Below are 25585 nucleotides of genomic sequence, written 5' to 3'. Positions count from 1 at the left end.
TCTTGTCAGCAGAGTCACCTTCACTGTCGTGCCTGAAAGAGCCCCACCCAGCTCAGTTTGGGGCCGCATGGTTTTCTTTGAAAGGCCCTGCTGTAACAGCAAGAATTGCTGGGTGTCCTTTTCTAAGTAAACAGGAAATATCACTCTGTTTGAAAAAAAAAAAAAAAAAAGAATCCCTCTCCTCAGCACAATGCAATAATATGCCAACTTATATTTCCTGTGGATGTTAAATTAGAAGCAGGATCTACTTCTTACGGCGGCGAAGGCTTCTCACCCTTCAGTGATCAGAATCTCAGGGAGGCCTGGCTGACGAGGACATTTACCGTTTACAAAAGGCTCCCACTGGTAGCATTCCAGTTAGGAAGGATAGCAACGCATGAACAAAACTGCAAAGTCACATACAGGGGGCAGGATGGTATGCATATAAATTTTAGTGACGGCAAGGGGGAGGGTTCTGATGTTTCACCACATTTTGGTATCTGAGAAACCTGAAGCCTTGAGTCACTCAGGAGTGCTGACACACTGTTTCTGCAGGGTGGATGGCTTTTTTCCCATTACATCAGGACCTGGGTTCGTGTGTCAGGCAGGCGCAACCCCACCAGACCTCCACACACGAGCACAGTGGAGGCCAGCAGGATGGGGATTGATTTGGTGAAGCTGACCAGGGAGCCGAATATTAAGTTTCCAAGGACGGCCGCTGCTTTGCACAGTGCGTTCAAGAAGCCAAAGCCTGTGGCCCTGCAAGGGGAAGAGACACAAGACAAGGGTGACAAAGTGACTCCGCAGATGCAACCTTAGGCACAAACGTCCTACGTGGGGGCATTCAAGGATCTCCAAGAAACGTTTTGCACACCGTTAAGGAAAATGATTAAATGCTTGTTAGCACATCCGGAGGGAGAGAAACCCGGCTGTTGGCACTGTTCCTTCAGCGCACGAGCTTCTCAGCCCCGTGACTGCTTCTTAGCTTGCCCATGGGTTCCAGTTTATCATGAACAGAAGGAAAAAGGAAATTTCAGGAAGAAAAGGCTTTCCTCTCTTCTTCCAGAGTTAAATTAAAATATAAGGCCATATTTTCCTTAGATTTCTTTTTTACTCCCTACTTCCTCATTACTTAATTAATGGGTGAGATTTTAAATAACTAAAGCCATGGTATTTTCAGACACACTCAGGGATGACTGGCTTGTGTTCCTCCCCTTGCTGGTGCCATTGAGGGAAACTGGCATGCTCTCTGCACAAAGGTTTTGGTAGCAGGCAAACACTCAACACTGTGCTGGGTGGCCCGCCAGGGAGCTAGTGGGTCTTGTTCCATCCTTATGAGACTTCCACGTGGGAGATCAAGTCCAGAAAAATATTACAGGGGAGCACCAGATCGTAGGCCTAGAGAAGATCTTGTTCACTCTACTGACATTTGAGATGGGCAAGTTGTATATAAATAAGACCACATCCCATTTCTTAACACATTCTTCAGAAAAGAAAAAACTTACTGTCTTTACATGCATTGAATGGGATCTTACTGTGGACTTCTAGGTAGGAGACTTCATTTTGTTCACCAGGGGACTGACATCATGCAAGAATATGAATTCTCTCTGCCTTTATGCCAGTTCAGTTTTTTGTGCATCCCTGGGTACATGTGTGTATTAAAAGCAAACTGAATGCAATATAATGGTTGGACACACTGTTCCCTTTCCAGAGGAAAGTGCATTTTCTATGCCGTAAAATGTAGCATCTGGTACACATCTTTGATTTGTGAATGTGTAAGTGTGGGCTTTCCTTCAGAAAGTAGGACAGTAACAACTACTCCTCACCACTTGGGCTGTTCCTAGGGACGTTTGCTACAAAGTGCAGATGTTTGTTGTGGTTACTAGCCGATCGCCCCCCTTCCCAGACCCCAGAGAGGAATAGGAACTCCTGTAGGAACTGAGCCTGGGAGTTTGTACAGGGGCCAGAACAGACCTGAAAGGGGGCAGCAAGCACCCATCCTCTTTTTGGCCAAGACCCCTAGAAGGTAGAGTACGTGGACCTCCACAATGTGGCAAAGTTGCCTACTGTTCGCAGTGTGGAAGGGGTGTGACAGAATCTCTGACCGAAAAAACAGGAACTTCTTGAGAAGAGAGTAAGCTAATTTTATATTCTTCTTCTTTTTGCTTTGGTTTTAAACAAAGAGACCAGTAATAGCAACCACCACCAGAAAGATAAGATTTAATATACCGATACCTATTTTCAACTGAAATTGCTGGAAGCTGCAAGTTGGGTACCACAGAGGACTTAAGTAGGATGACATCATTATCCACCACCTCCCTCACCTCCATGGAGAAGCCACAAGGCTGAACTTCTTTTTTTTTTTTTTTTAAATACTTTCTTGAGCAGTTTTACATTTTCAGAAAAGTTGAGTGAAAAGCAAAGACAGTTCTCATATACCCCCTTACCCTGCACCTCTGTTATTAACATCTTAGTGTGGTACATATGTTTATAATTGATGAACTGGTATTAATACATTGTTATTGACTAAAGCCCATAATTTAGGTCAGGGTTCATTCTGTGTTTTATATTCTGTGGGCTTTGACAAATGTATCATGGCACACACACCTCCATTAAGGCATATATAAAGTAGTAGTTTCACTGCTCTAAAAAAATCCCCTGTGCCCCTTCTTTTTCCCTGATAACCTCTGGCAACCACAGATCTTTTTATGGTTTTCATAATTTTGCCTTTTCCAGAATGTCATACAGTTGGAATCCTACAGTAGGTAGCCTTTCAGATTGGCCTCTTTCACTTAAAACAAAAAAAGTTAATTTATTTTTAGAGAGAGGGAGAATGCCAGCGGGGCATGGGGGGCAGAGAGAGGGGCAGACAGAAGATCCAAAGCCTACACTGACAGCCGGGAGCCCAATGTGGGGCTTGAACTCACGAACCAAACCAACTGTGAGATCATGATCTGAGACAAAGTCAGATGCTTAACCGACTGAACCAGCCAGGCGCCCCTCTTTCACTTTTTTAAAAACCGCATTTTAGTTTCTAGATTCTAGAGTCATAAATTACCAAATACATGTTATGGTAGTAAGATAAACTGTATCATTCTGGGAAAAATGGCTAGTGTGTATGTTGCTGATAAGAGGAAGACATTCTTCTGTGGGAAGAAGTCTCTCGACGCTGAATCTGCAGAAGGACCCAAGCAGAAATTACAGCTGGGTTCAAACAACTGTATTTTCCCAAGCTGTAACTCAGAACAGGGTATAAAATATGAGCGGCTCTCTCCTTATGTTATAGACACTGGAGCAGGGGATTGGACAACTTCCTGAGATTTCTGGACGGCCCTAAGAGACACGCAGTGCAAGCATCTGGTATGAAGCTTCTAAAACAAAAACAATGATCAGACTCTCCATTTGCCTTTGCCACAAGGAGGCAGTTCTTCACATGAAAAGCATAGAGCTTCCTTAAATTTGTGCTTGCATTTGAGAAAATGTGACCGTCCTTTCCTTGGATAAGTAAATTCTTTCTTTCACATACTTGCAAGGAGCATATGATTTCCCATGCATCGGACACACAGCTGTCTTACAAAAATCATTCTCAAGGTAGCTCTCCTTTGCAGGTTATCTGTTTATAAAGTGAATAACCTTTTAGTTCATTCATTCTCTTGGTCTTAGTAAAGAAATGTCATTAACTTCTACAAAAACACAAAGTACAAGTCACCTAGTGCTCATCAAGTCCTCGGAGGGAGGAGAGAGAGCTTAAGGTTTGCAAAGGCTGGGCTTCACTGGCTGACTTCTCAGAAGCAGGATAAACTAATGAGTTGGTTTTTTTTTTTTTTTTTTTTTTTTTTTCAGACCAAAGACTTTCCGTGCCTTCTCTTATCCAACAAGTACCAAGGAGAAAGAATGAAATGATCTATTATCTTTCTATAAACTCCACTCCTTGTTCCCTACCTCTCGAGCCAGAATCCTTTGTTTTCAATTCTTGCTCAACCTACTTAAATCTTTTAAGTGGAAATTCTTTTCCCAAACAGTAATCCTATTCCACATTTTATCAAGGTGGCCTTGTCCCTGCACCCTTAACTCCTCCTGTCTGAGAACCCCAGGGCTGGTGCAGCAGCTTACACAGCCGCCAGGCATTCCTCAGTGCAAGTGGACTGGGGCTTCTCCAGGACCCTCACAGTGTTCATTTCCAGCTTTGGTTAGAGGCTGAGAAAAGGAAACTGCTGGCACCATTCTGGAGAGAGGGAGGTTAGTTTTGCCGTCACATTCAGCCTCTTTTTTACTTGGGTTTTCTGGCTTCAGTGCAGGGTCAGCATTGGGTTTTATGGGGTTCCTGGGAAGAGGCAGGGGATGCTGGCTAAGAGTGGCATTTACGCAGTGCCCGGCCCGTGGTGGGGATCATGCCCATGTCAGCCGCTGTTTTAAACACTGACTGAAGTATCTACCCCATTGACTGCTGAAGTCAGGAAAACAAATTAGGGGCACCTGGCTGTCTCAGTCAGGAGAACATGAGACTCTCGATCTCAGGATTGTGAGTTCAAACCCCACGTTGGGTGTGGAGCCTACTTAAAAAAATAATAATAATAAAAGGAAAACAAATTAAATGCTCATTTTGAAAGGTCTGAAATGGGATTGATCCAGACTCAGCTCATGGGAGGTACCTGTTAGGGGTAAAGTGTAAGCATTCTCTTTGCTTAGTCTAAACGTTTGGGAAAAACCTTTTTTGGACAATTCAGTCAACTCGGTGGTAACAGTTAGAAAAGGAACACTAAGGACTCAGCCAGGGGCATTTTGGAAAGTATAGGCAGTCCTTTAATTAGTAATACAGTGGCCCCTTCTCATCCACAGGGGGGGTGCGTCAACAGGGACACCCAGTGGATGCCTAAAACTACAGATAGTACCGAGCTTTATATACATGATATTTCTTCTTATACATACTCACCTAAGGTAAAGTTTAATTTATAAACTAGGCACAGTAAGATTCACAATAACTAAAAGGAAAGTGGAACAATTATAACAATATACTGTCATAAAAGTTATGTGAATGCGGTCTCTCTCAAAATACTGTACCATAATCTCTTCCATTTTTTTTAAGATTTTATTTTCTTAGTTTTATTTTTTTTAAATGTTTATTTAATTATTTTGAGAGAGAGAGAGAGAGAAAACCTGCTAGTGGGGGAGGGGCAGAGAGAAAGGAGAGAGAATCCCAAGCAGGCTCCATGCTGTCCAGCACAGGGTGTGATCCCAAGAACTGTGAGATCATGACCTGAGCTGAAATCAAGAGTCAGACGCTTAACTGACTGAGCCCCTCAGTTGCCCCTAAAGATTTTATTTTTAAGTAATCTCTACACCCAGTGTGGGGCTCAAACCCACAATCCTGAGATCAAGAGTTACTATGCTCTAGTGACTGAGACAGCCAAGCACTTCTATACTTACTCTTCTTATTGTGATGACGGGTGGTGAGGTGAATGACACAGGCACTGTGACATGCCATTGGCTTCTGGCCTTCTGGGGCTGTGTCAGGAGGAGGCTCATCTGCTTCCAGTCCTGAGTTGATAGAGTCACCCACCAAAACGCATAAAGGGAAACCTCAGATAATGGGGATTACTGTACATTGGGATCTAAAGATTCATCCAGAAGTTGGCGCTTTAAAGCACAACATGAATTTCATTCTTTCTCATGGAAACATTACAGATGATGGCAAGTTTTTTGGATTAACCTAAAAGAGTGATTTCACCACTGAATCCATGTGAGCTACTGGACTGCAATGCTGGGAGCACTAGAAATCCCTAAATGGTCCTTAGTATGGTCCTACTTTACACATCCTTTTATGCATTTATTCATTTAACAAGCATTATGTGGCAAGTACTACACAAAGTAATATGATAAAGTTCTCTTTTGCCTTAAGATGGATGCAAAAAGATCATGAACACACAGCATGCTAAATGCAATAACACAGACAGCTACAGGGTGCTATGAGGGTGCAGAGGATGGGAGGCGATCTCAGGCTGGGGATGGGGGCACTGAGGGAAGACTTCTCGGAGGGGATGGATGAGAATACAATTCATCTTGAAGGAGTAGGAGGAGCTTGCCGGGTGAGGGATGGAATGTGGACAAAGGTATTCTCTGACTCTTAAAACCCCCTCACATCTCTCCAACTTATCTCCATGGTACCCCACTCAGGTTGGCCTTAGACACCCCCACAGAGGCTTCTTGAGCAGCAAATGGCCTGCTCCCCCAGCCCGCCAGCCCCTACACAAGCAATCGCACTTCCTCATGCAGCTGTTTCAAAGTGGGGTCAGAAGAGCAATCTCGTTAAACAAGGGCACATGAACACATATCAACATCGCCTCACCCAGCGCTGCTCAAACCTCAGTGCATATGATCACCTGTGGAGCTATTAAAATAGTGATGTGGGGGCACCTGGGTGGCTCCGTCATGTTAAATCTGGCTTTAGATTACAGCTCAGGTCATGATATCACAGTTTGTGGGAATGAGCCCCGTGTTGGGCTCTGGGCTGACAGCACAGAACCTGCTTTGAACTGTCTCTCTTCCTCTCCCTCTGCCCCTCCCCTGCTCACATGCGAGCTTTCTCTCTCTCAAAATAAACATTAAAAAAAAAAAAAACCCACAGTGATGTGGCAATACCAATGCCTAGGGCCACACCCACAGAAGTTCTGACTTTATTACTCTACTGGAAACCCAGGCTTTGGTACTTTTTATAAGTCCTGTGTGAATCTAAGGTGTATCCTGGACTGAGAACCCTGTAATTCTTCCAGAGAAAACTGCATTTTTGAAGTGACTGGATTTCTTAGGATACACCAAAGGAAATTACAAAAGCAAAATATCTATGCCCTCTCCTCCTCCAATAAAATGGTTGCGTTTCTGAATTCCTTTCATTGTGTTTCCCTATTTTTCATATTTTCAGATCCATATTTTCATTCATATTTTTATAACCATAATTTTACGAATCACAGGATTTATACAATTTTGCTTTCTGCTTTTTTCCACAAACATTAATAAAACCATCCCACTTTGTTTATGTTTTGTTTAAAACGAAATGACCTGGCATATAACCATCATTTCTGTAACCATACCACTAGATAACGGGGAAATTTCCAAAGTGGGGGAACGTGAGTGATGTTGCAATGAACACCTTCACAAGCAGGGGCTGGATGTGTTCATTAGGAACTATGAGGCAGTGTGACACAGGCAGGGGAAATGTTTAAGAGATGGTGTCGGAGGAAGACTGTGGCGCACAAGAGAGGAACCCAAGGCAAAGGTTTCATCCAACCTCTTTTCTTCTCCTTCCCTGCTCCCGTTCTCTTATTTACTCTGCTTTTCACAGCTCATTTCCCCCAGAGGCAATTCGCTTCTCATCTGACCTCTGGGGAGCCATGGAGGCTCCCCTGCTGAAAGAGGTCCTTCCCGGAGCTCCGCCCCTGCCCTGCTAAGGACTGGTTTGTATCATTCTCTGGGCTCTGTGTCTGAATTCAGCCTCATCTTTGGGGCAGGACTTTGAGGTCTTTCCATCCATTCATTGCTACCTTTCTAGGATAACTAAGGAATTTCCTGACATATTAAAAATCTGTTGGAAGTAGATTTTTTAAAGCTTTAAAAAAATTTTTTTTAAATTTATTTCTGAAAGAAAGAGAGACAGCGTGAGCAGGGGAGGGTCTGAGAGAGGGAGACACAGAATCTGAAGCAGGCTCCAGGCTCTGAGCTAGCTGTCAGCACAGAGCCTGTCACGGGGCTCCAACCCACAAACCATGTGACCATGACCTGAGCCTAAGTCAGACACTTAACCGACTGAGCCACCCAGATGCCCCTGTTGGAAGTAGATTTCTGTAAAGGGCATTCTAATGGGCATTAGCCCCATGTTTATGGATGCCAGACTATATAGTCTTTGCTTGTACAGAGGAAATAACCCTAATTTCACATTCCGAAGTCAGAAAAGACTGAATTCAATTAGTTTCTGATCTTCACAAAAGAGAAAGTTTGTCTCCTCCAGGTAAGTAGTGGGAGTGCGTGTGTGGTGTGTGTGTGCGTCCATCATCCATAACCTGGGAGGTAGTGAGCAGGGCCTGAGAGATTTACCTATGGTTTGTGAGCCAAGAGGAGTCCCTGGGCCCAAAGTAGCCCAACCCCCCCCCCCCCCGCCCCCCATCCCCACTGCAATCAAGCATCTTCCTACAGCTGGTGCTGTTGATATGCAAATATTGGCAGTCGGGCAATAATGGAAGTCTTTGTGTCTCACTGTAAATCTGATGAAGCTAGGTAGGAGGTGAATGAGTGCTGGGCCAGGGTAGATAATAATGGAGTAAAAGCCAGCCCTCGAGGGAACTCAGAGTTCATTTAAGGCCAGGAATCCTGAACAGGACTTTATTTCCCAATTACCAAGTGAGCTTCTTAGAAGCCAATTCCCAGGGGCGCCTGGGTGGTTCAGTCCATTAAGCGTCCAACTGACTTCGGCTCAGGTCATGATCTCGCAGCAGCCCCTTGGTTCCAGTGCTGCATTGGGCTCCGTGCTGACGGCTCAGAGCCTGGAGCCTGCTTCCAATTCTTCTGTGTCTCCCTCTCTTTCTGCCCCTCCCTTGCGCGCGCTGTCTCTCTCTCTCTCTCTCTCTCAAAAATAAATAAACATTAAAAAAAAAAGAAGCCAATTCCCAGAGCTCCCCCTCCCCCCACCCCCACACCTGCTAGGAGAGAGGTAGGTATGTCTGTTCTGGGAGCAGTACCGCAGAGTCACTGGGTTTGAGCCTCAATGTGCCAGGGCAAGTTACTTCCCCTCTCTGTGCCTCATTTTCCCAACCAGAAAATGGAGTAAGACTCCTTACATTGTAAGCTTGGAGTGACAATCACATAAGGTTAAAGAGATGACCTCCATCCTCAGCACAGAGCTTGACTCACCTCCATTTTTCAAATGAGAAACCAAGCCCCAGAAAGGCTAAAGGACTGATCTAAGTTACCTGGTATTTTCTGGCAGCCCCAGGCCTCCTTGGCACTGTCGATGGAGGAAAGGGAAGAGAGGAGGAGGAGGGGTTTCGGTAGGCAGGTTGTGGGCAAGGGGGAGCTGGCAGCTGAAGGGCTGGGAGGTCACAGGCTCTGAGGGCAGAGGTGGAAAGGGGGCAAGAGGGGAGGGAAGAGGTGCACTCCCTCCCTCACAATAGGTCTGAACAGCTCACCTAGATGGGGCGGGGGGTGCAAGACCCCACGTGGGTAGGAAAACCACAGCCCATAACAGCTGGACTTTATTTCATTTTTTAAAAGTTTATTTACTGAGATAAAGAGAGAGAGCACGCATGCACACAAATGGGGAGGGGCAGAGAGAGAGAGAGAGTCCCAAGCAGGCTCCATGTCCAGTGCACATGGGGCTCCATCTCACAAACCTTGAGTTCACAGCCTGAGCTGAAATTAAGAGTCTGACGGTTAACTAGCTGGGCCACCCAGGCGCTCCAACCAGCCGAATTTTCAAAAGTACCCCCTTCGCTTCCCTTCCTCCCATTCATCTAGAGCTATGCTAATAAATACGGTAAACAAAGTCCGTCCCTGAAGGAGCTCATGCTGTAGTGGGTAAAAGATAGTAAACAAACATGCACCTTAACATCTCATGGTCTGGGTGGTAATTTGTTTTAAAATTACTTAAAAGCATAAAGAGAAGTTGTTCTACACTCTAGAATTTAAAATATGTTAATCAGGAATCAACAGGCTAGAGAAAGTTATTTTGGGCTTTACACATCATTTTAGAAATCTTCAGGGGAGAGTTTTTTAATGGATACAGAGGCAATTTTTCCTTGGTGAGATGAGTGGTTGATAAGCAGTTGATTGGTAAGGATGTTCTGCCCTCAGCACCGTGGATGCACAAGTATCCTGTAAGTTCAGCTACCTAAAACTGGTAGAATGGTACCCTTAGCTGAGACTCCAGATTCTAGAGCCCACTGGGCCTGCACTTAAAGGGCTGACCAGCTCTAAGTGTGATGGTCCTGCTGTCAGCATATGATGTTCCCATAGCCCTTCCATGTAAGGGCTTGTTCAGTACTCAAGGGCACAGAGACAGACTTCCCTGGAGTCCAGAACAGGCTGCACGACTGTTTCTATGTCCATATGCACATTTGGTAGGATTTGCTGCCACTGTAACAGGCTACCTGCGGGAGAGGCGGTGGGGAAAGGATACTTCTCACCCCCTCACACTCTCCACTTCTAACTGCCGGAGACAGAAAAGGTCTGACATTAGCTGAATGGCCAAAATGACTCAGGTCACATACAATATAAACATGTATAATACAACGAAAAGGCCTGTAAAGAATGCTAAGGCACAGTGAAGGGACACAGATCAAGTGTAGGTTGGTTAGAAACGATAGTTGAATGAAAGACTACTTCATCTCAAAATCTTAAAAAAAAAAAATCAGTACGGTCTTTATCTTCATAGCCACAGATGTAGCATGTCTTCATTTTGTATCTCAAGCAAATAAGGCACAGTTATGCTGAGTGAGTGGTCTCACTGAGGTCACACAGCTGGTTAGGAAGAGATCCAGGATTCAACCTTCAGGATAGAGCATGGGGAGGGAATGGGGAGCTTCTCTGCCTAAACAATAACAGTCCTCAGGGGAGGGGCTTAGTTTGGTTCATTCTGGGCAGCGGCCTCGGTTTCCGCTCATGCAGGATAAGGACCACCCCACAGCACTGGGTGACAGCGGCAGCTGACCGGGACCAGCAGGGAACAGCAGGTGGGAACAATCAGGGGTTTACTTTCAAATGCTCTCTGAGGTCATGTCTGAAACTGTGCATGTGTAAGGGGGGAGGAAGGAGGCGGCCAGAGAAAGGCTGAGGGGCACACGGCTGGATGAATACCCATGAGACAGGCCTGCTGGGCTGAGGGATTCTGTGTGGAGGCCAAGCAAGGACAGCTCCCCCCTTAACAAAGGGGGAACTCCTTGTCTGAACTCCATGGAGAAGGGGTAAATATGGCCATTGGGCCATCAGGACACAGAGAGCGTCCACAGTGGAGCTCAGCCACACCCACAGTGTGACAGCAGGAAGTCACTGCCTGGACCCAGAATGACAGGAAGGCTTGAGCTAAGAACAAAAATAAGCCAGCACACGTATCCTCTTACATGAGGTGGGCTATGTTTAGGATTTTCAGGAGGGGGTTTAAACCTTGACCAAGGAGGGGAGAAAAAGAAGGGAGGTAAAGAATGGGATTAATGAATACTAGGTCAATCCAGGTCAACCTATCATTACATATTGTTTACTCTTTGAAGATTTGAAGATATGAGGGAAAAGTTATTACTTTTTTCACATTTATAGGAGAGGGCGGGATTCCAACCAGCCCTGACTGAACCCAATAAATGGAACATATTTTGTGTGGGCATCTCCCAGTCCAAGGAGGACTGAGATGGTGGAAGCACCTCGGTGGGGAGACATGACGGAAAAAAGAAGCTCTCCTTCACCAATGTGGTTCGGGGGGTGGGGCTCCTTTTTAGATTTCTGACAGGCTGGGAAAACCTGTTGTCTTTTTCTGGCGCAGTGTTGTAGGCATACTTCCTGTCTGTTAGAAGAGTCTCACATCTTATGAGTTGCCCATTGTTTACAGCACATATAATAGGCTCCCTGCTTATGTTTGACACAGGACAGAGACTGATATTATACAGGGATGATTAGAAACTGTCAACATACTACACGATGATTTGTATATTCAATAATGCTCAAACTTCACAGATCTATCATTTTGCTCTGCTCTTCATTTCTTCCCTTATAATGCTTCGCAAAGCTGTCTGTCTTCCCAGCCTTACTACTTGTCTCACCCTCAAGGACACACATACCCAACTAGACTTCTTGCTTTTTCCATTGTCCCAGCCCCCCCCCCCCCCCCACTGATCCCAGAGGAGCTGTAAGTATGCCCTCTGCTTCAAGGCCATGACTCAGAATTCAGAGTTGGAGGAAGAAGTGCACCACACGGACTACGGGGTCCCAGTCACTCCAGTAGTTCCTGGCTGCGCTGGGCAGGAGCCTCACAAGGATCCCCAGCGGTTACTACAGAGTTGGGTTGGAGGTAGAGGATCAAGCGGAGGTGGTTGGTCAGGGCTGAGTGCATGAACAGAGAGGCACCTCCCTCTCCTCAAATTTCACCCTAGTTCTGCCACCCCTCCTGCACCCGAGCTAGTTCTGGCCCCGGGCAAGAGGCAGTTCCAGTGAACATTCCTGAGGGTCAGCTGCAAGCTCGTATCGTCCTGTCGCGCCAAGTGTAGAGTTTACAGAGATTTCTGACTTATAAAGCCCTTCCTCGGTGTCAGGCCTCATTTTGGCATATGATGATGCCTCCTTATTACTTTGACCACTTGCTGACAGGCTGGTTTTTTGTTGTCTACTCTCCTGGCCTGAGTTTCTGGCCCATTGAACCTTTCTTTGTCTCCCAGCCAGGTACGCCAACCTTGCTGCCTCTACCGTTAACTGCTGTGATAACTCTGGGTCTTCTTACCTTGACGGCTTTACCCCCAGACTAGACCCTACGCCTTCGCAGATACGTGTTTCTTCTGTAGGCCTCTGTTTTCTGTTTCCTTTGACTTTGAACTACTCCCCAGGCCTCTCTAACTCTACTGCCTGATCTCCACATATGGTAACCAGCCCAAGTGCCAGGAGAGTTAGGCCACAGGAGTGCAGAAGGACAAAGGGATGGCTGGTTGTCTTCAAACATGCACATGTGTACACATGATGATTGTCCCTAAGGTCCTCCTGTCTTTACAGGTGGGGCCATTTATCTCCCACCAGAAGTCAGCTAAACCTCAAGATCGTGTCAAACCTGGGGCTGCCTTAGGATCACCTGTTGTCTTGGGTAGGAGTCTGGCCACCAGGCTTTTGCCTTGATACCATTGAGCAGGCCCCTACCTTCACCTCCATGCCAGTAATTTAGTAGCTGCCATAACTCCAATTCTAGTAACAAATTCTCTTAATATTTTTGGTCCTGCACCAACATCTATCATAGCTGATAGATATCACTCCCTCCTCCTGAACTACTTTCTTCACTTGGATCCCAGGACCTAACTAATGCCTTTTCCTTTTACCTCACTCAGTGCTCCTTCTCCATCTCTCTTCCTGACTTCTTATCAGCTTGACTTTTGAGTTCTCTCATGTCTCTGGAATGAGTCCCCAGAACTCCCATCTTCTCTATCTATATATTGTCCTTTGGTAGTGTCATCTGATATCATGACTTTAAATTTCATCTGTACTCTGAAAGAGCTCACATTTTTACCTTCCGCCTAGTCCTCTCCCCTGCACTCTGGTCTCATACATGCAACTGCCTAGCTAGCATCTCCACTTGGATATTTAATAGCATCTCAAACTTAACATGAACAAAACTGAGCTCCTGATTCTTTCTCCTTAACTTTCCCCTCACATGATCTTCCCAGCTTCAACGAAGGCAATTCCAGCCTTGCAGTGGCTCTGGTCAAAAGCCTTGAGGTCATTCTGAGTATCTTTTCCCCCCAACATCCAATTCCCATACTTCACATCCAACCTTTCAGCAATGCCTGTTTGTCTGCAACATATTTTCAGAATCTAACCAATTCCTTTTTATTTTTTAAAAATATTGATTTATTTAAGAGAGAGAGAGAGAGAGAGAGAGAGAGAGAAAAGGACAGAGAGAGAGACACATAGAATCTGAAGCAGGCTCCTGGCTCTGAGCTGTCAGCACAGAGCCCAACGTGGGGCTCAAACTCACAAACTGTGAGATCATGACCTGAGCCAAAGTTGGACGTTTAACTGACTGACTCACCCAGGTGTTCCTGGAATCTTACCAGTTCTTACTCTGTCCACTGGCACTAGTGTACCTTGCCACAATTATTGCAGTGTACTCCTAACTGGTCTCCTTGATACCACCTCAGACCCTTCACAGTATATGTTAAACACAAAGGCCAGTTCTCCTTGGAAACTTCCTTGAGATCATGTCTCTACTCTGCTCAAAACCCTCCACTGGATTTTCATGTCACTCAGAATGAAGACCAAAGCCTTTCGTGTCCGCTCTGACCTCTTGCCTCTTGCAGTCTACCTTGCTCATGCTGCTCCAGGGCAAAAAGTTTCTTTCCCCCTCCTCCTCTTGGTCTCCTGCACTTTCACTCTAGGACCTTTGCACTCACTGTTGCCTCGGTGCTCTGAATGTTCTCTTTGAAGTATCTTCCTACGTCTTTGCTTAAATGTCATCTTTTATAGTCACATATTCTTAGACCATCCTATTAATGGTCATCCCCTGACCCCAGTGCCCTCTATGTCCTAATGTAGCTTTATTTTCCCTATACTTAGAGCCATTTGATGTATCTATGTTACTTATCGAATTGTTCATTGACTGTCTTTCCCCCACTAGAATATAAGCTCCATCAAGCCAGGGGGTTCTGTCTGTTTTGTTCACTGCTGTGTCTCAAGAAGCAGAATAATTCCTGCCACGTGATACATATTCCAAAATCAACCGTTTAATGAATTAGTGAATGCACACTCTATCCCCAGCTCAGGTGTCTTTCTGGCATCCAAACCTAATAATTCAAGTGCCTATCAGACAATGTCAGGTTGACATGAAAACCCAACAGGTCCAAAATGGCGCTCGTTATCTTCCCGATGCCAGCCCAAACCTGTTCTCCCTCCTGTGTCCCAGTCTCAAAATGCCCAGCACCATCCACTCAACTGCACAGGCAGAAACTGGAAGCATCTCGGATGACCTCTTTCCTCACCCCACCATCTAACCCATCACGAATTTTGTTTACTGTACCTCTAAGTATCTGTGAACATGCTGAATATTGGTTTCTCTCCTTTCCTACCCCCATTTTCTAGTTCACATCACTATTTTCAGCATCCTAGCCAGTCCTACTGCCTTTCTGGCCACTGGATTACACTCTCTAGCTCTTGTCTCATCTTGTTCCTCTTCTTCCTAAAACACTTTAAGGGCTCCCCATCGCCCACAGGATAATGCAATTTATAAAATCCTCATGATCTGTTCCTTCCTTCCCTCTGTTAGCTCTTGCTTCCAGAGATTTGAGTATTTCATGTGTTATCTGAAATCTTCTTTCTCTATCTCTTTGCCTGGCTATTACCTGCTATTTTTCAGGTCTTAGCTCAGATGTCACTTCTCAGGAAGTGACAGGGAGACCTCTTCTCTGCTTTCAGAGCACCGTGTACTTGTCTCACAACAACCCTGACTTCCCTCTACTATACGTGATGTTCCCTTTTCCATAAGCTCTGTGGGAGTATTGACCCCAAGAGCATATTCAGTGTTGTACCACAGGCACTCAAAAAAGAAAGTAGTTGAGTAAATGAACGATATTAAAATTCATATGGAGATGAAGTAGTCATACTTTCATGAGTATTCCCACTAACTACTGCTAAAAATACCGGCTATTATAAAGCAAACATAAGACTGTGAAAGACAGAAGGCAAAAGTGGAGTAGCTAGGGAGCTTGAGAGGTGAATACCCTGCATTTAAACATTTTTGTTATTTATTTACTTATTTATTTGCCGCATTGATCTCAGACTCGGAAATAAAGAACATGGCAGTGTGGAAATACCACCACCTACAGATTATTTAAACAGACTTACAAACCCTGCTCTCTCTTGACCAACTAGGGGCAGCCTAGAAAGATAGAATAATTTTAGCTAATACTGTCTCTCTTCCAAACAAATACCAGAAAAATTGTAGCCTACTTGCCAAGATGTTCTGCAGGAGATGAGTATATAGTTCTTCTAGTGACCCTATCCGCTCAGTAATAGATGTTCATGAAGAAGAAATATAAGCTAGAGAGTCTGGACAGGCAGAGAATGCACCCCATTGGGGCCAATAAACAAAAGGAGAGACTCAGGATCAGTTGAAAACTCTTATCCCAAATGTCTGCTTAGTCCTAGAAAAATCCCTTCTCCATTTCAAAGTCCAGAGACTATTGACCCTGTCCTCCAGCAGAAAGTGCTTCTGTGGTGACAAAGCATACATGAAGTAAAAGAAGGTGAAGGCCGTTTGTCTTTGTCCATGTCAAGTGGAAAAACAGGGCTTCTATAATTTCAATTTTCACCTGCTTTCAGCTCTACCCCCAAACTCTACCTTTTAGCCCCTCCTCTGATAAAGGTGTAGTCTTTTTGTCTCCACTTTGGGATGGATGCATACTTTCCTTCTATTAGCAATCTTTGTTGTTGCTGTTGTTGTAACTGAAAATGTGTTGGGCTTCCCTCCAATAGACCAAGAAGGTTAAAAGATACAGTCTAGAGACTTCTGTGTGGTTTCTTAATACAGAGCTCATGTAGACACTTGCAAAGGACAGAAAGGACCCTCTCAGGACTGATTAGCAACTCAAAATGTGGGTCAAGAGAGGCTATTGAATCCTGCCCCGCATCTCTTCATTATAGGTTCCTCCTATTGTTAGCCAACAAACTAAGTGACGGACACAATTAAATTCCTTCACCGATTTCCCTGCCCTATTATTTATTCCTGCTAGCAACTATATTCCTTTACATTTTCTTTTTCTTTTTATTTTTTTTTATTTTTTTTTTATTTCTAGGAGAGAGAGAGAGACAGCATGAGCAGGGGAGGGTCAGAGAGAGAGGGAGTCACAGACTGAAGCAGGCTCCAGGCTCTGAGCTGGCAGTCAGCACAGAGCCCGACGCGGGGCTCGAACCCACGAACCGCGAGATCATGACCTAAGCGAAAGTCGGACGCTTAACCGACTAAGCCACCCAGGCGCCCCTACATTTTCTTTTTAAAAGATATGAGTGAACACTACAACCTCATAAACCAGATACTAATTTTGGATTTTCACTTCCTTTGGGAAATGACAGTTTGGCTTATATTCTATGACTTTTCAGTGGTCGCATGAAGCTCAGAGCGCCTCTTCCTAGAGACCCCTTTCAACATACCTCCGGTCTGTGGGGTACAGCTCCACAGTGACCACATCAAGAGAGTTCCAGGCCGAGATGGTCAATCCATTATACAGACACAGCACGCCTACCATCATGGATTCACTGCTGCCTAACCAAAGGAAGAAACAGCTGATCCCTGAAAGCACCATAGAGCCACCTGCAAATGAAGAAGACAAAAGATTAGAATGTTTCTCATCATCTTAGCAGACCAGGAACTTTGGGTCTTTGACATCTCTTGGCAAAACTGAATCCCAAGGGGAAGGTGTAGCCTGGACTTCATAAAGCTCAGGTATGGGTATGCTCACCTGTATTAAAAGTTTGCCTCTCTAACTGCCTTCTAAACACAGCAAGCACAAAACGCACATCATCAATTACTCAGCTACTTAAGTGGAAAAAATATACATTAGTCACACCTAATTAGTTTTTTAGTCCGTTAACCCTGGAAGCTGTTCAAATAAAATGTAATTAGACATAATTTTTAGTCTTAATAAAAAGTCTTAAGGGATTTTTCCTCATCTCTGTGGGATGCAAATCCCTAAGGGGATAGGGAGCAGAGTGGGAAACAGGCCCCCTGTGGATTGCAGGGGTGGCTCCTTGATTTTACATGAAACCAAGCACATACCCAGCATCGTTAAGCGCCCAATTCTGTCCATCAGGAGAGCAGACACGATGTTCCCTGGCAATACTGCCAATGTCCCCAGGAAGTTGACAAAGTAAATCCAGTAGGCACTATAGTCATCATCAAAGGTAATCTGGCATCCCGTCTTGTTGTGAGAAAACGAGCAGTTCTGAAATTCGCTATCAATGAATTTATATGGCTCAAAATCTGTGGACACAAAGATAATTTATCAAGTTCTTTACAGTTCTGTATGAGTAGAAGAAAGCCTGTTGAGAATTCAGGAAAGAACGAGGCACCTGGGTTTCTCAGTCGGTTAAGCGTATGACTTTAGTTCATGTCATGATCTCATGGTCCGTGAGTTTGAGCCCCACGTTGGGCTCTGTGCTGACAGCTCAGAGCCTTGAGCCTGCTTCTGATTCTGTGTCTCCCACTTTCTCTGCCCCTCCCCCACTCGTGCTCTTTCTCACTCTCAAAAATGAATAAATGTTAAAACATTTTTTTAAATGTGGGTCAAGATTTCAGAGAAATCTTGAATTCTTTTAAGAATTCAGGAAAGAATCATGGTATTGTAAACTCCTTGAGGGCTTCAAGTCCTGACCAAAGTACAGGGGCTAGTCTAGAACCTCACATTACAAAGTAGCCAGAATGAGGGATACTTTTGTTGAATAAAGGAATAAATTAAAGAGTCCACTTATTTTCTGATTTCTTATGGTTGGCCATTGCTAATGATATTACCTGCTTACTCCTTTATAATGTTACTTTGTTCTAATTATCATGTTACATAAGGACTATCATTATAGTACTAATAACTTCCCTACTACAATTACGAAAACAATTTGTTTCAAAATGTGCATGAATCAGCCTTATCGTAGCTATTTTAAGGGTTCTGAGGGAGAGAAAAGGAACAGGACTTTTGTTGGGCTCTTTAGGCTGAATTTGTAAGTTGAGGTCAAAGTGGAGGAACACACAAAGGAACAAGAGTTCCTTCCTGGAACCTGATTGCAAGGTCACTGCTGATTGTTTTTTTCCTCTTGAACTTGGATCTATCCAAGGAGGGGTTGCAGAAGATAGTGGGTTCTGCTAAAAGGCAGTGGGAATCAAAACTGTTCTTGTCCTTGCTCATCAAGATCCGCCTCAAAAGCTCATCTTCCGAGGTTGAATGGGTTAGAAGACTGTTTACACGGACCGGCAGGCACCTGATTCCACTGTGATGTGGAGCTGGGCAGCTCTGGTTCCTGTCTGAGCACCAAGAGGGCAGGGCATCCAAGAAGGGAGCGCTATACCCCTGCCAGCGTGGGGCTGTTATTTTGGACTCATAGGACAGATGGACCAGAGTGTAGGAGGGGGAAAGCATGGGCTTTGCAATCAGGTAAAACTGGTTTCAAATGTTAACTGTTACCAGATCTAAGAATGTAGCCAAATTAATTTTTCCAGCTTTCCACTATCATCTCAGCAAATGAGATAATGAATGCCTAATGACATAGAGTAGGAACCAGCATATAGTAGGTGCTCTATTAGTGTTTCCACTTTCCCCTGCTCTTTGTCCCGGGGGGAGCTTTACAGACCCCACTACATGGACTGGACTAAAAAGCTATCTGATTAAGTGGACATCGGAGTTTGAAACCAGGATTATCAAAACAAACAACTACAGGTTAATTCCTTTCTTCAAAATTACTCAAAGGATTTTTTTTCAGCTTTGAACTTCAGGAAGTCCAACTGCATAAATCAGATGGAGACAAATAACGCAAGCTTAACTGTGATCCAGCCTGATTAAGGAAATTCATTCCTTTACGCTTTAATATCTACTTTCTCCATAAGCCTTTGCCCACACAAGGGTATCACGTTTCTGCCAAGAACTGGGCCATTTGATGAGGCCCTAGGCAGGGCGAAGTAGCACACCTACCTGTGTTATCAAAAACAGTATCGATAAATGTGCAGTTCTTGAAGTAGGTGTTGACTGAAGTCACATCCTCAAAGGTGCAGTTCTTAAAAACCGAATCTTTGAAAGTTACAGATTTGAACTTGATCCCTAGAAATCTGCCCAACACACACAAAAGATTCTTATCAATGACTATGTCCATCAGGGTTCAAAGTGAAGTCAAATAGGTTGAGAGGTCTGATGCCCCAGTACAAACTTTCCATAAAGGACATGGCCTCTGGATTCTCTAGGCTCATAGCTTTCTCACATTTTCCTCATGCATCCTGTCCTTGTGCTATCTCATTGCTCACCAATATTATTTTCCAGCAGATGAGAAGGCATTCAGGATAACTTCATTTAGCTTTTGCAATGTTGGCAAAAGATTTTGTGGAGTATGCTATTGACAGTAGAGAGTTTATCTGTGGCTACTGATTCTTTATTTTCCCACTCAGAGAACTTTATTTAAAAATTCTCTCTTTGGAGTTAAAGGCTCTAACTTGAGAATGTGCTCTCATGTTCACTTTTAATGAAAATCTGTTTGCCAAGCTAAAAACTCAAGGCTTCTTCATTCTAGTGTAGGGATTTCCAGTGATTCTGAAGAGAGGACAGGAGCACTCTGCTTCATTTATGTGAGGGATGATTGGCTCAAGGCTCAAGAAACTCACAGAGTACATTCACTTCTATGAATATTTTTCTTTTCACAGATACCATGTATTCCATGAGCCAAGCAGAGTGATGAGAGAGCTCTGCTTATTTTTGGAAACATCTCGATGTTTCCACAACAGGTATCTGCCTGCTCAGATAGCTTTATGGGTGCTGCAAGGCAGGGATTATAGGTGGGAAAGGGGATTAATAGTCATGATGATCCTAACATCTGAGCAGTGTCTATGACTCACATCTGTCGGGGTTGGTAAGGCCTCCTAGGAGACATGAATTGATAGACATCAATGTGTCTCGGTAAGTTATTAAGAGATCATGAATGTATACTTAGCCAGTCACTGAGAGGAAAATGCTTATTCAACTGTAGAAGAAGTTATACCAAATACCACTCCTAGTAGGGGCAGGAAGGGTCTGAACTACCCAGGCAAGCAAGCTGACTGACTTAAAGTATATATACTCTTTAGTACTTTCAAAAGTGTTCTCTCCTTCATGTCTGATTGCATTCATCAGCTCAAAGTGCTCTGTGGCCTAACAGATAACCATCTTAAAAAGTAATCTTAAATCAACCTCTATTCCCGGGGTCCAGAGTAAAACCATTCAAACCATACATTTATCCATTAAAGAAGGGTCAATAAGGATCCATTTTAAGAATATTATCAATTTTCTGAAATAGATTGAATTTGGAAAGGGGAAACTGTTTTTAGTTTTTTAATGAGTGGATAGTATAGACACAGCATACACAAGGTACAAAAATCAAAACATCAAAAAAGGATAAAGTAAGTCTTTCCCCACCCATTCCCAAGGCACCCAGCTCTTCTGCCCAGAGATAACCAGTGTTGCCAAGTTCTCATGTCCTCTTCAGGAACATTCTGTATATGGAGCACTAGCAGATGAGATATTAATTCTATACGTTTTTGCTTTGTTTCATGATGGTCTACCCCAGAAGTTATTTGATACCCAAACCATGGCATTGAAAAGAGTTGACATTTTGTGATACTGAATAGGAAAGCTATTTGTAAAACATGAGTTAGCTAGTGGCATTTCATTTTTCCTCAAAGACAAACAAATATTCTATCGCCTTCTAAAATAAACATGTATGTTTTACAAGGATTTTCATACTATTAAAATGACTAATCACTGTATAGCTAATGTAAAAAGTTTCTTACTGATGACAGAATAGTAGGCTTAGAACTTCAGCAAATATCACTTAAAATGTGTCAGAGACACATATTAGACTCTCCTAAAGAGTAACAATACTTTTAAAAATAAATGAGGTAAATTTTTACCCTGGAATTACAGAGCACTGGACTTTAAGGTTTCAGTAGAAAAACCAGTGCAGACTTGGGCTGGTATTTTATGTGAGAGAATGGAGGTGATCTTACATGGCTTGACATGGCTTGGCTAAGGACTAGGCCCCTCATGAAATTGCCAATTTAAACAATTATCTCCTAATTTATATTTCTCTCTTTCATTATACAGACCATAAACATCCTTTAGAATTTGTTCTCATCTTTCCAAACTGGTTTTGCCCTGGAGGACTTCGTTCAATTATTTAAAAGTTTGACTTTTACTTTTATCACTTCTGCATTGGGAACAATCTCCTAAGAATGATGTGAACCATCAGGAGTTCATACCAGCAATTATTTGCTCAGACGACAACCAATGGACACAATGACCTTGCCTATCCCTTTCCTTCCCTGAAAGAATGGACCAGAACCACATTCCTGAGCCAATTCTCTCTTCTTATCAAGATGCATTCCAGATTCCATCTTCAAAAACGTCCTGGGGTGCCTGGGTGGCTCAGTTAGTTAAATGACCGACTTTGGTTCAGGTCATGATCTCACCATCTGTGAGTCTGAACCCTGCATGGGGCTCTGTGCTGACTGACAGCTCAGAGCCTGGAGCCTGCTTCTGATTCTGTCTCCCTCTCTCTCTGCCTCTCCCCTGCTTGTTGTCTCTCTCTCAGAAATAAATAAACATTAAAAAAAAACTTTAGAAATTGTCCCTTGCTAACTTATTCCATATTTTCAAAACCCTTAACTTTGGGGAACCATTCCTATTCTCTAACTGAAAGTCTTCCTGATACAATTTAACATCAAGTCTTGATTCAGCATGGTAAAGAAGGAAGGGGTTCTGAAAAGCAGTCCCTTTTTGCAGGGATAGGAGACAGGCATCAATTGACATTTCTTCTCGGGATTAAATTACACTATAAGCCATTCTATTTTCTCATACTCTTTGCTCTTCTCGTCCATGACTTATTTTTGCTGCTTTATCCAGAGTCTCTCTAAATTTTCTTCTGTACCAGTCAATTCCACTAAATAAATGTAAAGCATCTGTTTCAGAAGTAGTTTTAAGTAAAGTACCAATACACATGTACCTTTTCTTTAAAGCCCATTTGGAAGTATTTAAGTTCCGTTTGAAAATGACTAATGTACAAACTAAAACAAACTGTGCATGCTTCAGGGCCGTGAAGGCTAATGAGACATACATTTCTCAGAACATAGAGCAAATTAAGTTATTTCAAAGTTTCTGGACCTGCCATTGTCGTATTCCGCTCCAATATGCAACTCATTTGTCATTGTGAGGTTAACACTGAAACTGGAAAATTTTTCTCTCTCTATCTTTTCGATTGGTAACACATTTGACTGCAGATGTTTAATGACATCAGGGAACCAAACAGATAACCCATAATACCTGCAAAGACAAAAACAAAAGTGAGTTTGTAAAGGTGCCAGCATAGCAGCGGCAGTGACCACCTCCCTGACGTTTTCAGAGGTGGCTGTTCCTGGAGAAGCACTTCTGACTGTGACCATCTCCCTGTAACATTAGGAATCATTAAACAGTAATCCTTATTTCCCTCCTTGCCATGTGGTTAAGTCTGCAAAAATCAGGCTAGAGAGACGCCTTGACCTAGGGAATCTCAGATACAGAATTCCTGCACTCTTCCCTTGGGAAGGGACGTGCATCCTGTATCAACACACGGCATCCCGACTCTGAAGCCTTTCTCATCACCCAGGCTTAACTGAGCAACCTCATCTCCTAGACTGCAGGTACCAACTCCTGGGGTCCAAAACGTGAGTCCCCTTAAAGAATGACCTCTTTACTAATGGGGAATATTTCTTGGTTCCTACACTACTGGGATCCGGCTAGCCTGAGGGCAGAGAACCATTTATCAAGTGGTTTGAGGCTGGGAAAAGGGTCATTCAGGTTATTTCTACTTTCTGCCTTACCCTCTAGTGTCTTATGCTAGCAGATGACAACTAAGTCATGCTGCTGTGTTCTTTAGTACAGTAGCTACTGTACAGTGGCTACCGAGTGCTTGAAATGTAGTTAGTGCAATTGCTGCGTCATAGGGTAGTTCTATTTTTACCTTTTTGAGGAATCTCCATACTGTTTTCTAGAGTGGCTGCACCAGTTTGCACTCCCACCAACAGTGCAGGAAGATTCTCCTTTCTCCACATCCTCACCAACTCCTGTTGTTTCTTGTGTTGCTGATTTTAGCCATTTTGGCAGGTGTGAGGTGGTATCGCATTCTAGTTTTGATTTGTATTTCCCTGATGATCAGTCATGGTGACTTTACATGTGTCTGGTGGCCATCTCCATGTCTTCTTTGGAAAAATGTCAATGATCCAGCAAATGCACTACTAGGTATTTACCCATGGAATACAAAAAAAACTAATTCAAAGGGATACATGCACCCTGATATTTATAGCAGCACTATCAACAGCCAAATTACGGAAACGGCCCAAGTCCACTGACTGATGAATGGATAAAGAAGCAATGCGATACACACACACACACACACACACACTGAAATATTACTCAGCCTTAAAAAAAGAATGAAATCTTGTCATTTGCAATGACATGGATAGAGCTAGAGAGTATTATGATAAGCGAAATAAGTCAAAGACAAATGCCATTTGATTTCAGTCATATATGGAATTTAAGAAACAAAACAAAAGAACAAAGGGGAAAAAAGAGGCACACCAAGAAAAAGACTCATAACAATAGAGAACAAACTGATGGTCGCCATAGAGGAGGCGGGAGGGGGCATGTGGGAAATGGCTGATGGGGATTAAGGAGGGCACACAGATGAGCACCAGGTATTGTATGGAAGTGATGAATCACTATATTGTACACCTGAAACTAATACTGTACTGTGTGTTAACTAACTGGGACTTGAATAAAAACTTTTAAAAAAACCCAAGAAATGTGGCTAGACCAAATGAGATGTGCTATAAGTGTAAATTACCAAGTTTGGAGACTTCTGAAAAAAAGAACTTATATTTAATCATTTTTATATTGATTTGTATGTTGAAATTATAGTAGTTTGGGCATAATGAGTTAAATAAAATATTAAAATTAATTTCACCTGTTTCCTTTTACTTTCTTTAGTGTGGCTGCCAGAAGATTTAAAATGACCCATGTGGCTTGCATTTTGTTCCTATGGGACTGTGCTGCCCTAAGTTAGTGGTTCCCAAAGAAGGGTCTCTGGACCAGTAGCAGCAGCAGCATCGCCCGGAAATTTGTTACAAATGCAAACTGTCAGGTGTCCTCCAGGCTGGCTGCATCAGAAACTCAGGGGACGGAGCCCTCTTGGTGACTCTTCTGATGCACACTTACCTAAGCCTGGGTTACCCCATCTTTAATTTCAGCATGATGACAGTACCCACCTTCCCAGCTGGTTACTCAGGTTAAATGGGATGCAAAGTACCTAGCACATAGTGAGTGCTGAGAAGACTCATTTTTATCATTGTCACTGTCATCAGGATTTCTAAAACTTCTCTGCCCTGGGATTCCATAGATTCCAAGCCCCTCTCTTCACAGACCATGAATTAATAACTTAGCGGGTGAGTGGTGGCCACTAAATCAGAAATGACTCATGGATGCACCATCTATCATAATGCTCTTTACTCACATACACGGGACAAAAATCTTTAAAAATGGCAACCATGAAGGAAGCATACTACCCTGGAACATACATCATCAATGACACGGAGGAGTTTCAGCTAATATTTCATTTATTCCATGAACGGTTACTGAATATCCACTAAATGGTAGGATCTACTTGATATTTCAGGGATATTCTAAGGAAATCATAAAGCTTAAAATGTAGTCAGTCATAAGTAACGAAATATAAACAAACTAGATATTACCATGTAAATTTCTACATTTAGAGGAGAACTTTCGACAGGCTTATCTTTGTACTTAGCCAAGTGTTTAGCACACAGTAGGCACTAAATACTGTTAATTTTCAGCCTTCACTGCCATCATAGATTAGTGTGCCTTATAGAACTTGAGAGGGAATGACTTTACGTATTCTGAACCAACTCTCTTAACTTGGATATAAGGAAATAAAACTTGGGAGTGTCTTCAGGTCACAGAGCAGGGTGAGGCATTAGGTCTCCTGATCCACACTTCCCTGGTCTCTCTGTTTACACCATGACAGGACACTGCAAATGATCCATTATCTTGGATTACTCACCTGTTTTGAGGTAGGGATGTTTAGAGGTAGAACCTGCAGCGAACAT

The 25585-nt window shown here is 43.5% G+C and overlaps 1 protein-coding gene across 2 annotated transcripts in view; it reads right to left on the bottom strand.

The window, feature by feature from the left end:
- Positions 1 to 412: 412 nt before the first annotated feature.
- SV2C (synaptic vesicle glycoprotein 2C) overlaps positions 413 to 25585 on the bottom strand; it is a 207755-nt gene continuing 182582 nt past the window's right edge. The window contains exons 9-13 of one of the 2 annotated variants that reach the window (XM_039245561.1): positions 22590 to 22748; positions 19380 to 19513; positions 17480 to 17683; positions 16855 to 17014; positions 413 to 738 (exon numbers count right to left, since the gene is read on the bottom strand). In XM_039245561.1, coding sequence (XP_039101492.1) covers positions 555 to 738; positions 16855 to 17014; positions 17480 to 17683; positions 19380 to 19513; positions 22590 to 22748 — 841 coding nt within the window. In that variant the 3' untranslated portion in view covers positions 413 to 554. Of the gene's footprint in view, positions 739 to 16854; positions 17015 to 17479; positions 17684 to 19379; positions 19514 to 19662; positions 19722 to 22589; positions 22749 to 25585 lie in introns of those variants that run through there. The other variant, XM_039245562.1, reaches the window with a different exon arrangement.

The sequence above is a fragment of the Hyaena hyaena genome, unplaced genomic scaffold (assembly GCF_003009895.1).
Source record: "Hyaena hyaena isolate Hyena2069 unplaced genomic scaffold, ASM300989v1 scaffold_260, whole genome shotgun sequence".
NCBI lineage: Eukaryota > Metazoa > Chordata > Mammalia > Carnivora > Hyaenidae > Hyaena > Hyaena hyaena.
This window is presented reverse-complemented; position numbering and strand designations above follow the sequence as displayed.